Source organism: Equus przewalskii, unplaced genomic scaffold (assembly GCF_037783145.1).
Source record: "Equus przewalskii isolate Varuska unplaced genomic scaffold, EquPr2 ChrUn-6, whole genome shotgun sequence".
Taxonomy (NCBI): Eukaryota; Metazoa; Chordata; class Mammalia; order Perissodactyla; family Equidae; genus Equus; species Equus przewalskii.
Window position 1 is genome coordinate 1,844,932 of NW_027228754.1, and position 14,842 is coordinate 1,859,773.

Sequence of the window (14,842 nt, forward strand, 5' to 3'; positions counted from 1 at the left end):
CGTCTGGCTTTGATTCTGAGAGGGAGCTAGGAAAATCTTTGAACCTTTAAAAAGGTGGGGGGGACTCTTCCTGAATGAATGGAGGTGCATTCAATATCCTTTCAAAAAACATTTATTGAGTGCCTACTGAGGTCAGCTACTAAAGATCAGCCATTGAGCTGGATGCTGAGAAAATAGAAAGTGCACTAAGATATGCCTTTGTCCTTGAGGAGTTCTTTCTAGTCACCGAAGCAGGCAAGTAAAGAAATTGTTACAGTATGATGCGACAAGTTCTGTGATAAAGCGCTGTGTTGGTTATTATGGTAGCACAAAGGAAGGAGTCAACAGTGAACACTTACAGTGTGTGCTGGGACAAACGCTACATGTGGGGCAGCTTCAGGAGCCTCCCAGATGGTGGGAACAATGATAATAGCTAACAGCTGAGCACTCACTATGTGCCAGACCCTGCTTTAAGCTCTCGACGGGTATTTAATTCTCTACAACTCTGAGGCACGTAGTACTGTTAGCTCTGTTTTGTAGACTAGGGAACTGAGGCATACAGTGCTTGAGTAATTTGCCCCAAAATCACACAGTGGGTGGGGGTGGGGGTGGGGGCGGGGGGGGGGGAGAGGAAGAGAGAAGTCAGTGAAGGGAGGGAAAGCATTCCAGGCAGAGGAATAGCCTCTGTGAAGGCACAGAGGGGTGGAAACCTGTGGTCTCACAGGGAATCACCAGGAGATCCTGGAATATAGGGCTGGGTGGGATTGGGGAAGAGAGAATGGAAAAGTGGAAGGACACTGGTTGTTGATGACCTTGAAAACCAGGCTAAATGGGCTTCCATCATAGATGAAGAATGCCACTAATGGGTGCAAGCAGGGACTCCACCCCAAGGGGCTGCTCAACTGAAGCCTGAAAGCCGGGAACACTCCTTCAACCTCCAAACTATGCTCTCCACCCTCAGAGATGGAATGCCAGCCTCCTCCACTGAGGCCTCCTCTTCAGATCCTTCCAGGATTAAGAAGACATGTCAGGTCATAGAGGAGGAGATGAAAGGGAGAGGTCAGGTCTGAACCCTGGGTCCCCACACGGATCATGCCCCTTGGGTTCAGGGCAAGCAATGACCTCACTGTTAATTCCTGCCCAGGCTTGAAGCAGGTGAGGAGCAAGACCACGTGAGGGTGCTGTCCCGGCCTGCAGTCTTGTCACACCCTAGTCTGTTGCGGGGGAAGGGTCTTCCTATGCCTCTGTTTACCCAACCACCCTTTTCAAACCAAGAGGCATCTTCCCACGTACGCACGCCCAGTCTTGAGCTAACCTAGGCAGAAAGTTTCCCACTGGGGCATAGGTTTCTGGGCTCTGGCGTGGGGATTGAGGTTCTCATGAGCAGAGACGACTACCGCTGCCCTGTCAGCCCAGATGCCCCAGATCCTTTAATTCACGTTCTAGCCCACCGCCCCTCTCTCTTAAGCACTGCCCTCTGCTTCTGCGCTGCGGCGCCTTTAAACCGCCTCGGCCCTTGCCCCGCCCCTGGTCCGCCCCGTCTGAGGCGGGAGCCGCTGAAAACCCCCGACCGGGCCCGGGCGCTCCACTCGCCGCTGCAGCCCCCGCCCGAGCGCGCCGCTGTCGATCCGCGCGAACGGTGAGCAGAAGGGAGGGCCGGGGCTCGGGGGATGTGCATGGTCTCTAGAAAGCAAAAAGCTCGTGCTTGCGACTTGCTCCAGTGAGCTCGACGATCAGGGGCTGGGAGGCCGGAGTCCGATAACTTCTCTGCCCCGCCCTGTGCTGCCAGGTCCTGTCCCCAAACTCTGACCCGGCATTGTTGGGCGATGAGGTCAGGCGAGGCTTGCGGGTGCATAGACGGGGCGTCTGTCCGGAACAAGGACTCGGGGACTGTCCCCTACCCGCCGACTGCAGCCCCGGGTCCTCGCCGGGGTGAGGAAAGGAGGGCGTCGGGGCTGGCTGGCCCCGAGCGTCGCGCGTGCAGGGGCCAGGCTCCCGCCCTGGGCCAGCTCCGCGCTGCCGGGCTTCCCGCGCGACCCTTCACTTCCTGGTTCCAGCAGCACGTGTGGGTGCTGCCTGCTCTCTGCGTCCCCGAGGCCGGCCTTTCTGTACCTCGTCCTGCCAGCTCATTTTCCTGGGGACTCGGGTCACGGGCTGGGGCGAGGGGGCTCCGTGCGCAGATCCCACAGTGGCCTCGCTTTCCTCGGTTCTGGCTGGGAGTTGAAGCTGCAGTCGCCTCCTGGAGAGCCCCCCGACCTCAGGCATCCTGCAGGCCTGACTGCGGCCCGGGGTGCCCTGCCTGGGTGAGGTGGTGTTGGGCGGGGATGGCTGCTTTCCAAGCCCTCCTGCCCCTACGCGAGCTGATGCCCCCACCCCGTGCCCCCTGCTGCTGGGAAAGCCGGTGGTGGCCGCGGGCAGGCGGGCGGGCGGACTGCCCAGACCACTGCGTCACCCCAGCGGCGGGCGGTGGGTGACTCATCCCGCAGTAACGGCCCAGGGTGTGGCGGGGGCGGGGGGGGGGGTCGTCGGCTGAGGGGGCCGGACCAGCAGGACCGGAAGTGGACTGCCGCCTTCTCCCGGCTCTGCAGGCCTCCTGGAGCCAATAGCACGGAGGTTCTGGGAGAACTTGGTGTTTCTGAGCAGAAAGAAGCGGCGTGGAAGTGAGGATGGACTGGTGTGCAGATCGGTGTAGGAGGAGACCCGTGGCTGGGTGGACCCTCCCTCATTCTCTGTTTGACTCCAGAACACCAGACAGAGGGACAGCTCCCCATCTCCAACTCCCCTCCTAATTTCTCCTTCCTGGTCCATTGGGAAGGCTTAAAACTGCAAAGGAAGCCAAGGTAGGGTGGGGCCAGCAGGGCCCTACCATTCTAGAACCTTGTCTAACTCCTATGGGCCCCCTCACTCCATCGCCCCATGGGGATCGGCTTTTAATCCTTTCTTCACCTTGTCCCTTCTCCTCCAGGATTTTCAGATATGGGGCCAGCTCAGAATATACTATCTGTTCCTACAGCATTTGTTCTTCTCCTGAACTATTTCCTTGAGTCTACTTCTGTACCCCAAAACTTATAACTTCCCGTCTCCAGCCAGTGCCCTCCATATCCTCCACAGCTGCCTCCTTGAGGAGTCCCTTGCACCTGACTATACCTGAGAACTGCTGCAAGGGAGCCTTTCCCCAAGAGTCCCCCCTCTGCCCTCGGGGCTCAGAGCCTCCTCACCACTCTGTGCTGAGTGGATGTTTCTGCCTGGTGCCCCCATCCTGCCCCGTTCCTGTGTTTGGTACACAGAAGCCATGGCAACGGCCCTCACCTCACCCCTCCTCCTGCGCAAGCCTCGTAGCTTCCTGTTTGTGTAGTTTCAGCTTTCTCTTCCGCTCACTTACTCTTGCTGGTGAGGGGGCTGCCCCAGGGTGCTGGCCCCTTAATCATAGGTCTCCCACCATCCTTGCTTCTGCCGGCTCCCTGTGGCATTTCGCTCTTTCAGAATAGTCTTAAGCCCAATTCTGAGCTGGGAAGTTCCCCTGAGTCCTGTCTGCACAATGAATGGAGAGTCCCTTGGTCTCCCCAATTAAACACTGCAGCCAGGAACCCTCAAATCCTCCCACCCCCACCCTGTCTGCCTTTTCTTTGGCATTGGCGTGGGGTGGGGTGGGGTGAGGTAAGCTTCCAGCCCAGGGTCTGGGTGGGGCTGAGGGCTGGAGTGCTTTTTTGGCCCCTCCCCCTTTCCTGACTATTGTAACCTTGTGGGTGGGGGTGAGGGCTGTTCCCACAGCTCTCCCTGGAGTTTAGATTGCTCACAGCCAACCCACCCTCCAAGTTGTTCAGCTGTCGTCTTCCCTTTGAATCCCCAGCTCTGGGCATCTCCCACATAGCTTCTCCCCACCCCAGTAGGCAACTGGCTGTGTTCCCTTCCTTTGAGGTAGGGCAGGGGTTGGTCCCCTGGGTGTTACTAGGGTGGGCCACTCCGGCTCCAGCTCCAGCAGCTGGTTCCAGCTCCAGCAGCCACAGCCCATCAGCTCTCACCCGCCCATGGGGGTGGGGAGGAGAAACAGCTGCTGGCAGGCTGGGTTCTGGGCTGACCCTTCCCAGAGCTCCGCCCTATGACTCTGGCACCTCAGGTCTCTGGGGCACTGGCCCCAGAGTGGAGCCAAGATACTGCAGCTGGAGGCTGTGACACTGCCAGCTGTGTGCAGTCCCCGGAGTTGGGAAAGGCCCTCAGCATCCAGCCGGCTCCCAGAGGTGGGTCTGGGAGGCCAAGTCTGTCCTGCCCATGGGGGACCCTGGTAGGGTCTGCCGGCCCCTGGGGGGATACTGGGAGGGTCAGGCTTCTGGCTTGCTCTCCCCGCCTAACTCTGGCGTCCAGGTTAATCATTCTCCTGCCCGTTCTTTCCCTGGGCCATTGTGATCCCTGGACCTCAGGCCACTTGGCTGTGCAGAGAGACAGCTCTGAGGCCCAGGTGACCATAGCAGAGCTGCTCCCATAAGATAGGTCTGGACATTGGGCTGAGAAAAGGGGCTTACTGGTGGCAGCAGCTCCTAGCCCCCTTCCCTCTCCCAGCCCCGCCCCTGTGTGTCAGGGGTCACAGGCTTATATAGTCTGAGTGGTGGCTGGGCATCTGGGGCTGGCCTGGGCTGGGGGCAGGGGGGATCTTGTCTGCCTCTCTCCACAGGCCTCAGCCACTCGACCTGCCTGCCCTCCCCCAGCTGAGTGTGTGTGTGGCTGGTGATGTGGGTCAAGGCCCAGACCGACATTTATCTGGCCTGGCTTTTGGGCTAGGGGAAGTAGGAGGCGGGTTGGTCTTAATGAGGTTTAAAAATAACTGATTTATGGGGAGGATCTCTGCCGGAAATGTGCAGCTCGATTAGCTGGAGTAGAAAGGAGCCTCTGTGTTGGAGTGTGGGGGAGGGGCCTGGCCTGAGACACACAACGCTGGGGCTGAGAGGTGTGAGGGGGTTTGAGGCAGCTGCTGCCCCTGTGCCCTGGCTCCTTGTACTGAGGCCGAGCCCCGAGGCTTACGGAGGGGGTGGCAGGATGGTTTAATCTTGGGGTGCATGGGAAAGAGGGAGCCAGAGTGACTTCATCCCTTAAGTTTGACCTGGAGCCACCTGTGGGGAGAAGTGTGTCTCTTTCCTCTCCTTGACACAGGTGCCCATGCTGGGGGATCCCCTTTTATGTGCCCTCAGACAGTTAGCTCTATTTCAGAGCAGAAAGAAGGGCCCATCCAGGGAGAGGACAGGGACAGGAAATGGGGTCCTGTCCCTTCTCTGGTCCTGGCTCCCCCTTGGCATCCATAGCATTCCTGGGACTTGCTCAACAGGTCCCTAGGGGTGGGCCCGGGGCAGGGAGGTGGTGGGTGGGGACAGACTGTCCACTGTGAAGTGCTGCCAACTCAGGCCAGTGGTAAGGAAACCACCCAGTTCTTCCTAACAGAGGTCCTCAAACTAAGTTAAAGAAACCCTCCTGTGTATTTCCCCACCTACCCTCTTCTCCCGGGTTTCCCTAAAAATACCACCCAAGGCTCCTGTTTTAGTTCCCTATTCCTGCGGTAACAAATTACTATAAACTTAGTGACTTAAAGCAACGCATATTTAATATTTTACAGTTCTAGAGACCCCAACCGAGGTCTCACTGGCTAAAATCAACGTGTGTGAAAGGCTGTGTTCCTTCTGCGGGGTTTGGGGAAGAATCCATTTCCTTCGCTCTTCAGCTTCTAGAGGCCGCCTGCATTGCTTGGTTCATGGCCCTGCATCACTCCGACCTCTGCTTCCTTCTTGCTTCTCCCACTCTGACTCAACAGCCTCCGTTTTTCGCTAATAAGGACCCTTGTTGTGGGTACCCTGGGCTCACCTGAGTGATCCAGGGTACTCTCCCTCTCTCAAGACCCTTAATTCAGTCACGTCTGGGAAGTCCCTTTTGGCAGTGTAAGGTAACATTCACAGGTTCTAGGAATTACCGCACACACACCTTTGGGAGGGGGGGGCATTATTCTGTCTACCACCGCTTCTAGAGAGGAAAGTAGAATTTGTTTTTATTGCCTGGGTCCTCTTGGGAAGTTCCTTTTGCCTGCTGAAATCTGTTAAGGGCCTACTCAGACCTACCTCTTCCAGGAAGCCCTCCAGGCTGCTTCTGCCCATACTCTTCTCTGAATTCATACAGTTCCTATGTGCAGTTTAGGATTCATCCTGTACAATCCTTACACACTCCTTTTTGCTCACTTTGTCTTTCTGATGGCACTGTGGGCAACTTTAGGACCAACGACGTCTGTCTCTGCCACAATCCCTAGCACAAATAGCAGGTGCTCACTTAAAATCCAGTGGCTAATTGCCGGTATATACATCCAGTCCTCTAGCTCCTGGCATAGGTTTCCCAAGCCACTCCATATTCTTCCTCTTCTCCCCAAATCTTTCTCCCCTGGGCTGTAAAAAGCAGGATTAGGGCTAGAATGACCAATCTGCCTTTGCTAAAGCTGACTACCCCAAATAAGGGGCTGAATGCCCCATCTTGGCCTCATTTACTCCATATTCCATTCCAGTGCGTTTTATAGTTTATTCTAGTAGTGGTACCGTTCAAATGAAATCTAATGGGAAGACTCCACATAATAAACAGGCTGCCTGTCATAGAGGGGGGCACCCAGAGATGGCCTGCGTGGCTCCTTAACACCTCCCAGAGTTCTGAGCAGTGCTCTTCCAGCCCATGTCCAGGGGTCAAGGTGAACATCCCCTCATTTGGCCTCTGTTCTCACCTCTGGGGCCCACCCTGGGGATATGGTGTGTGTCTCTGCAGGCAGAACCCCCCACCCCACAGGCTGCAGAGTGCTGACCGCAGGCCTGGGTGTGTCCTCTCCTCAGCTCCCCACAGCTACCGTCATCCTTCAGAATGGCCAACAGGGGACCTGCCTACGGCCTGAGCCGGGAGGTGCAGCAGAAGATTGAGAAACAGTACGATGCGGACCTGGAGCAGATCCTGATCCAGTGGATCACCAGTCAGTGCCGAAAGGATGTGGGCCGGCCCCAGCCAGGGCGAGAGCACTTCCAGAACTGGCTCAAGGATGGCACGGTGAGAGCCAGGCCCCTCCGACTGGAAGTGCTGGGAGAGCGGGGCTGGGTCTGGGGGACCAGGGGTTGTTTCACCTGAAGAACTGTGGGTGCACCCATCCCAACTTCCTCCTGAGCCTGGATATCTTCATCGTGCGGATGACCTGTGCTTTCCTCCCTCCTCTAGAGTGAAGGGTGAGGGTGACTGTGCCTCCCCGGCAGCAGAAGGCCCGGGGTGACACAAGGACGACTAGCTCTGAGGACAGAACTGTGGGAGGGTGTGCTCTAGTCTGTGATACTGGAATAGCCGGGTTTTCACTCTGGGCTCAAGGCAGGGAGCTGGGCAGGAAGGAGCCTGAGGCTCACCCCGGTGGAGTCAGAGCTGTCTGCAGGTAGGAGAGGAACTTCTGTGGTTCCCTGTGGATCTGCAGTAGGCGTGGCCTCACCCCTGCACACTGCCGTCCTCACCCAGGTGCTGTGTGAGCTCATTAATGGACTGTACCCCGAGGGGCAGGCCCCAGTGAAGAAGATCCAGGCCTCTGCCATGGCCTTCAAGCAGATGGAGCAGATCTCTCAGTTCCTGCAAGCGGCCGAACGCTACGGCATCAACACCACTGACATCTTCCAGACTGTGGACCTCTGGGAAGGTGGGCCAGCGCTGGGCACTGTCATCCAGAAGACCAGAGACGGGGCTGGGCCATCATGACCAGAGAGAAGGGGCAGGTTTCTGGCACCTGAGGACAAAGAGGGGTGTATGTGTGTGTGTGTTTTAAGGATTAGTTGGCCATGTTGGGAGTTGGGATGGAGAGGGTATGGGGATAAAGAGTATAGGAATTAGGAAGCTGGACCTGCTGAGTTAATGATGGAGGTGGAACCCTGGCGTCCAGGACCCCAGCCCTGTTGAGGCCAACACACCCCTTTCTCCTTCCCAGGAAAGAACATGGCCTGTGTGCAGCGGACACTGATGAACCTCGGTGGGCTGGCAGTAGCTCGGAACGATGGGCTTTTCCGTGGGGATCCCAACTGGTTTCCGAAGTGAGTATCGCTGGGGCAGCCCAGCCCGGGACAGGTGCCATGACCCCACCCATTCCCGTCCCTTGGAAATGATGGTTACACTATAGCAGCCAGCCCTTTACAAAGCACTTTCACATTCCTCATCTCACTTCATCCTCACAACTCTCACAGGATGGCAAGGGACTGTCCCTTTTGAGAGATAAGGAAGTAGCTTCAGAGAGGTCAAGGCTCTTGAGGGCCCGGTTGGTGCCAGCCCTTGAGTCCATGGCAAAGCCTGTGCTCTGTCCAGGGAAGACATTTACTGGGGCAGCCTCCTCCCTCCTCCTAACCAATGCTCCCTTTCCACCCAGGAAGTCCAAGGAGAACCCTCGGAACTTCTCGGACGACCAGCTGCAAGAGGGCAAGAATGTGATTGGGTTACAGATGGGCACCAACCGTGGGGCGTCTCAGGCAGGCATGACAGGCTACGGGATGCCACGCCAGATCCTCTGATCCTGCCCCCTAGCCTGCCCCTGCCCTACCATGGATGGTTAATATATATATATATTTTAGCAGTGACATTCCCTGAGAGCCCCTGAGCTCTCAAGCTCCCCTCTGCCAGGGTGGGGGCCTGGCCTGGCCTGTCTTCTCTGGGGGTGCCCGATGGCGGCCTCTCCCCAATGCTTACTAATACATTCCTTTCTCCAAACCTACCAAAACTGGACAAATGGCCTCTTCTTTTCCGCTGGGACCAAAATTTGGGGGCCTCACCATCCCCACCATACCTCTTCTCTTTCCCTCTGGCCCTTCTTCCCCCTGAGCTCTGTGCCCTCAATCCATTCCTTGGCTGGAGGTTGGGGACACTGCCTTCTAGCCTTCCTTCCACAAATATGCCTCGCCCACAGCTGTGGCTGCAGGGACGTAATTTATAGGGAGGGGCCTGTGGTGGCTGCCACTCCAGCCACAGCTGGACTACGCTCGCCACACATCTGCGGCCGCCTGCCCTGGCAGAGGCCCTCTTGGCTTCTCATTTTCCATTCCCCTCGCTGTGGCTATGGAGTGGAGGTGAGGGGACGGGGGAGGGAGGGCTGCCCACTGTGGGCTGGGGCTTGAAGAATCTGAGTTTGCTGATTTAAATAAAGAATCTGTCTTTTTTGGATGGACTCTGGCTGTGTCTGGGGCCACTGAGCCCACTGCTGGGGAGGGAGGAATATGGTAGAAGTGCACTGACTGGTACAGGGGGAGGGGACTTTGGGGTGAAAGGTTGTAATCTCACCCCCATCTTCGATTTCCTTCCCCATCCTCTTTCTTCCTTGCTTTGGATGAGGGGAGGTTGGCATTGAGAAAGGACAGGCCCTCACTGTCCTGGGGCTAGAAGCCATAATGCAGGATATTTGGGTAGTGTCCACAGGGAGGTGGAGCCCTCACCTACCCAAGGAACTGGGTGGTCCTGGCTGGGCCCCCTCCCCCAGCCAGAACAGCCTCTCAGCCACAATAGCCTCAGCCACTGCAGGAGGGTTGGGCAGGCTGTTGGCCAGCCCTTTGTCTGGCAAGTCTGGAAGGGGAGCACCTCAGACAAGGTTGGGGCAAGGTGGCCTCTGTTGGAGTCGGCCAGACCAGCTTGGGGGCAAGGGATGGGGGTTGCGGTGGTGAGGAGGAACTAGCAAGCTGGGGAATGAGCAGGAAGGAGGTAGTGGTGATGGCTAGAAGGAGGAAGCCTTGGTTGATCCCACGTGCCGGGAACTGCATGCTGGGGAGAGCCTAGCAACGAGGGTGTCCTTCTAGCTGGGTGGCCTTAGACCAAGATAATCAATTTTGGGTTCAGGTTGTCCCGAGCTCCTAGCCCTGACCCAGACATGAACATTCCACCCTTAGTTTCCAACCCCTGGGTGTCACGTTTACCCCATGAGCTCCCCATCAGACCCTGTGTCTTCCTAGGGAGAACTTGAGAGACCCTGGGCCAGCCCCCCACATCTGGTCCCATCCCCATCAGCCGGCCCAGGGGTCTGGCTTCCACTGTTCCTTTCCTCCTTTCTACTTCAGGGCGTCTCTGTTTCCTTAGGAGGAGAAAGCTGCCCATTGTGCCAAGGGTGACAGAGTATGCAGAGATTGATGACCAGAGAGGTTTTTCCCATCACTCCCCGGCCCCACTGTGGTTCCCTCTGCCAAGAAGCACCTACTGTATGCCAGGCCATATGCTAGCGCCATGCATCAGCCATCAGCCCAGAGGCTCCCAGCCTGGCTGATCTGACACCACACCACAGCACCAGAGACATGGTATTTGCTTGCTTGCTGCACTCCCTTGGGGCTGGGCGGGCACAGATAAGATAGGCAGTAGCCTGTGTGCTAATTCCTAGGGGGTTATCTGTCATTCCACTCCTTTATCCGGTTCACGAAGGTTTTGTGGAATGCCAGTGAGGGAGAGTGATGTCACTGCAGAGAAAACCTCGAATTCACTGATAATTATACTAAAAAAACAAACCATTTGCACTCTGCTCTGATTTAACTATTTAAAGCCACATGCCTCACAACTTTCTGAGACACCCACCATGTCACAGAGTCAAGACTTAGATGTGTTGCCTTTTCCCAGTAGATTCCCACAATAGTCCAAGAGGTGGATATTACTATATTATTTCCCCCCTTTCGTCCCCAGATGAACACACTGGGTCTCAGGGCAAGAACCTTGCCCAACGCCATGTAAGGAGTAAGTGGACGGACAGGGATTTGAGCCCAGGTCAACCTGGTCACTAGCTGTTCCAGGCTCGGCAAGAAGTGGAGCCATAGAGGGACAAGGGGGACAAAGGGTGGTGGTAGTGGTGGGGGTGTTCCTCATCTGAAAACTGAAGATAATAATAATTCCTTCCTCATGGGGCTCCTGTGAGGATTTTGTGGGATATATACAGAAAGCATTCTGCATAGTCCTAGAACATAGCAAGTGCTCAGGAACTGGAAATGTGGAGAAAAAGGTAGGGTTTGTGTGGACACTGGGCTGAGGGAGAGGTGATGCCCAGCGTGCCACTGCCCTGTTGAACGTGGTCAGAGATGGTTCAAGGAACCTTATCCCCCACTCCCTGGACCAACTTACTCTTCAAGACAAGCATTGACTAGATTTGAGAGGTGCTCAGCCATGGGGCTTGCCTGGCTTCTGGCAGCTACCGCCATCCACCAAGCAGCTCTGTGAGGACTCTGCATGTCTCCCCTTAATCCGTCTTGCTGCAGGTTCAGCTCCTTCCTTCTGGAAATGGCCTGCACTGACACCTCAAAATTTTGTTTTGGGGGATTGGCCTGGTGGAGTAGTAGTTAAGTTTGTGTGCTCCACTTTGGTGGCCTGGGGTTCACAGGTTCGGATCCTGGGCATGGACCTAGCACCGCTCATCAAGCCGTGCTGTGATAGCATCCTACATGAAATAGAGGAAGACTGGCACAGATGTTAGCTCAGCAACAATCTTCCTCAAACAAAAACAGGAGGATTGGTGGCAGATGTTACCTCAAGGCCAATCTTCCTCATTAAAAAAAATAAAAAATTTTGTTTTGGGGAGTCAGCCCTGATGGCCTAGTGGTTAAAGTTAGGGGTGCTCCACTTTAGCAGCCCAGGTTCAGTTCCCAGGCACAGAACCACACCACTTGTCTGTCAGTAGCCATGCAGTGGTGGTGGCTCATATAGAAGAATTAGAAGGATATACAACAATGTACTGGGGCTTTGAGGAGGAAAGAAAAAAAAAAAGAGAGAGGAAGACTGGCAACAGATGTTAGCTCAGGGCAAAACTTTCTCAGCTAAAAAAAATTGTTTTGTTTTCTGTTGGCTGCTAGGTATTTTGTTCCATCTGAGGTCACAGATTCATCCCTCATTTGGCCTCTCGCATCTCTCCTGGCACTCCTTCAGATCTTGGAGCCTAGGGTGCATCCCTGCCGTGAGGTCAGGAGGAAGAGCTCCTCCGTATGGCACCCCTTTTTCATGCCATTCCACACCTCATTTTCCATGACTCTCTACACTGGTGTTTCCCAACACTGCCCCTGTGGGACTGTTCCTGCTGCCCGGAACAATCTCGTCCTTCCAGGTCCCACCATGACTTGCTCCTTTATCTCCTTCAGGTCTTTGTTTAAATGTCACTTTCTAAATAAGACCTTCCCTGCCACCTTAGTGAAAATTGCACACTCCACCCTCAGCCTGAACCCCTTCCTCCTTCCCTGCTTTCTCGTGTCACCATCTGATACCCAATATATTTTACTTATTTATTTTGTCTCCACCCGTAGAATATATACTCTGTAAGGGCAGGTTTGTATTGGTTTAGTTGATGTAGAGTAATGCCTGGCATGTTGTAGGTGCTGGATAAATATTTGTTGAAAGAATGAATATCACACTACTGAGTTCCTGAATCCCCTGGTCTGGTGACACGGTGCTCAGCCAGCCCTGGCTGGGTCTCAGCAACCCAGCCTGTCATTGGATCTGAGATGCAACCAGCTTCCATTGCTTCCCCATCATTCCTTTCCCAAAGCTAGAAAGCTGTGAATCCAGTACTCCCTACAGCCAGAGGAGTGGAAATTTGGAAGGGGATGGAGAGTGGTGTGTGTGCTCTGGGCAAATGGAAGGTACACTGAAGAACTGGGGGCAAAAATGGGAGGAGGGCAGGAGGAAGAGGCAGGAGCCAACCCCAGTTCATTTACTCCTTGCCTTCAGCCTTGAAGCGGAAAATCACTGTGGAGGTGGAGAGAAAGGAGGCTTGGCCCACGGTGGCCAATGGAAAGGAGAGTTGGAGAAGGAAGGCAGGGAGGAGGGGGAGGAGTGGGGTGGGGGGCGGGAGCACAAGGAAGAGGGCTTCAGATGCTCCACCTAGTTTGGCTCACCTATGAGGAAAAAGCATAGATCTGTGCAGTCTATTCATGTGCGTGTGAGTGTCTCTTCACAGGTGTGTGAGAATTCACAGGACTAGGGCTCGGGGGTGAGGTGGGAGGAGATGAATCTGTGACTGTGTGGAGACTGTCTATGAGCATATGAGCATATGTTTACCAAAGCCTGAGGATTGGGGGTGCAGAGAGGTATGCGTCCTGCGTGCGTAGGTGGGAACGTGAGCACCTGTGCATTTGTACTTGGCTCCGTGGAGAACAGTATGTCTCTTTCCAGGCTCTACAGCCCAGAGAGGCCATTGAGAGCTTGGCAAAAGGCCCGAGGAGCAGTGGAACAGGGAAAGGGCCAGACAATAGGGCCCAAGGGAGGGAACAATAAAGGGCCTGGGATTAAACTTGTTGAAGACAAGGGTAAAGGGTAAATTGGTAACTGTCTCATTGCAGAGAAATGAGTCTTAGTCTCTGGCTATGGAGGTTGATTGAAAGACAATGCAGAAATTTAGGTTAGACAAGGAAAAATGATCCTCAACTCCGAAGGTCGTTAGCCTCTGGACTCTCTTAAGGGTCGGGAGCAATGTCTTCAATAATAGGACAAATTCCATCTTCTTAAGGTAGAAAATGAGCAATTCTGCCTGGGACTGCTCATACACACACCCATTTTTTCATTCATATATTTGTTCATTCAACAATTATTGAGGTTCTATTGTATGTCAGGCCTTTGGGGGGATATGAAGACGATTAATACATGATCTCTTTGCTCAAAGAGCGCATAGTCCTGCAGGGGAGACAAAACATGGATAGGAGTCATGACTATTCAGGAAGCCAGCGATGTGTGCCCTTGGAGAAATGCAAATAGGGCTCTTTGGGAGGATCACTCGCCAACCTCCCGCGGTCCTGGATCATTTCCAGAGTGGAGGCTGCTGGTGATGTCAAGGCGAGCTGAGGTTACATATCTCAGGGATTCTCACGCCTGATCTGCCCAGGGAAGTGGGGCTGCTGGTTAGAGGGCTCCTTCATAAAAAGGAGCAGTCGTTGGCTCTGTGGTCAGAGGTCAAGTTTCAGTGAGGGGATGAGAGGCTATTCCTTTCTGGCCCGGAGTGGGAGCGGAAAAGAGGCCCGGTCAGGGTGAGAACCAGCAATTGGGGTAGGGACAGATCAACATCACTGCGGGTGGAGGGTGAGGCAAGGTCATACAGACAGCTCCTCAGATGCTGGGGCTGTCACACCATTTCACACCCACGGTTGGCAGGACCTGAATTTTGAATTTTGTTTCCATCAGAGAAATGTGCTCGGTGTGGAAATGAATTGTAGTGATGATGATGATAATGATGATGATAATGATGATGATGATATTCATAATCACTTTTCTGCTAGTTACTGGGCTAGGAGCTTTACCTCTATTTCGTATTGGTTCTTTCATTATTTCAAAAAATATTCCTTGAGCACCTATTCAGGGCAGGGCTCCTGCTGGGTGCTGGGGGATATAGCAGTCAAGAAGACAAATATAGTCTCTGCCCTCCTGGGAGGAGCTAGAAAAGCAAAGAATCAATTATAGTGTAATGTGACTTGTGGCAGGCTGAGGGGGGCGTCTAGGGCTGTGAGAACACACGGGAGGGGACATGACCCAGCCTTGTGGGGAGGGGCATCAATGAAGATTTCTGGAAGATGGTAATGTCTGAGCTGAGGATGTAAGGATCATTAGAAGCATGAAGGAGAGGCGAGTGGTGGTGATGAGGAGCACAGTGTTCTAGGCAGGGGTGTGGCATGTGCTTGAGCTGGAGGCGAGAATGTGCAGAACTGGACTATAGAATGTATGTGTTTAGAGGCAGGAGGGGTGGGGTGGCGAGAAATGCAGTTGGAAAGGGAAGTCAGGATTAGATCATCAAAGGAGCTTCAAAGTCAAATTAATAATTTTGGATGTTTCATTAAGGGCATGGGAGCTATTGAAGGATTTGAAGGAGGGGAACGAAGAGCTGAGAGTTTTTTTTTTT

At 54.5% G+C, this 14,842-nt stretch overlaps 1 protein-coding gene across 2 annotated transcripts; it reads left to right on the forward strand.

The window, feature by feature from the left end:
• Positions 1 to 102: 102 nt before the first annotated feature.
• On the forward strand, positions 103 to 9,169 carry TAGLN2 (transgelin 2). 2 transcript variants are annotated; one of them, XM_008520488.2, is made up of 6 exons: positions 2,568 to 2,819; positions 4,097 to 4,217; positions 6,828 to 7,035; positions 7,486 to 7,660; positions 7,946 to 8,048; positions 8,378 to 9,169. In XM_008520488.2, exons 3-6 carry the CDS (start codon positions 6,856 to 6,858, stop codon positions 8,517 to 8,519), a joined length of 600 nt encoding a protein of 199 aa, XP_008518710.1. In that variant the 5' UTR covers positions 2,568 to 2,819; positions 4,097 to 4,217; positions 6,828 to 6,855; the 3' UTR covers positions 8,520 to 9,169. The 2 variants fall into 2 exon arrangements, with proteins under 2 accessions (XP_008518709.2, XP_008518710.1); XM_008520487.2 differs by lacking the exons at positions 2,568 to 2,819; positions 4,097 to 4,217 and adding an exon at positions 103 to 1,618.
• The last annotated feature ends 5,673 nt before the right edge of the window (positions 9,170 to 14,842 follow it).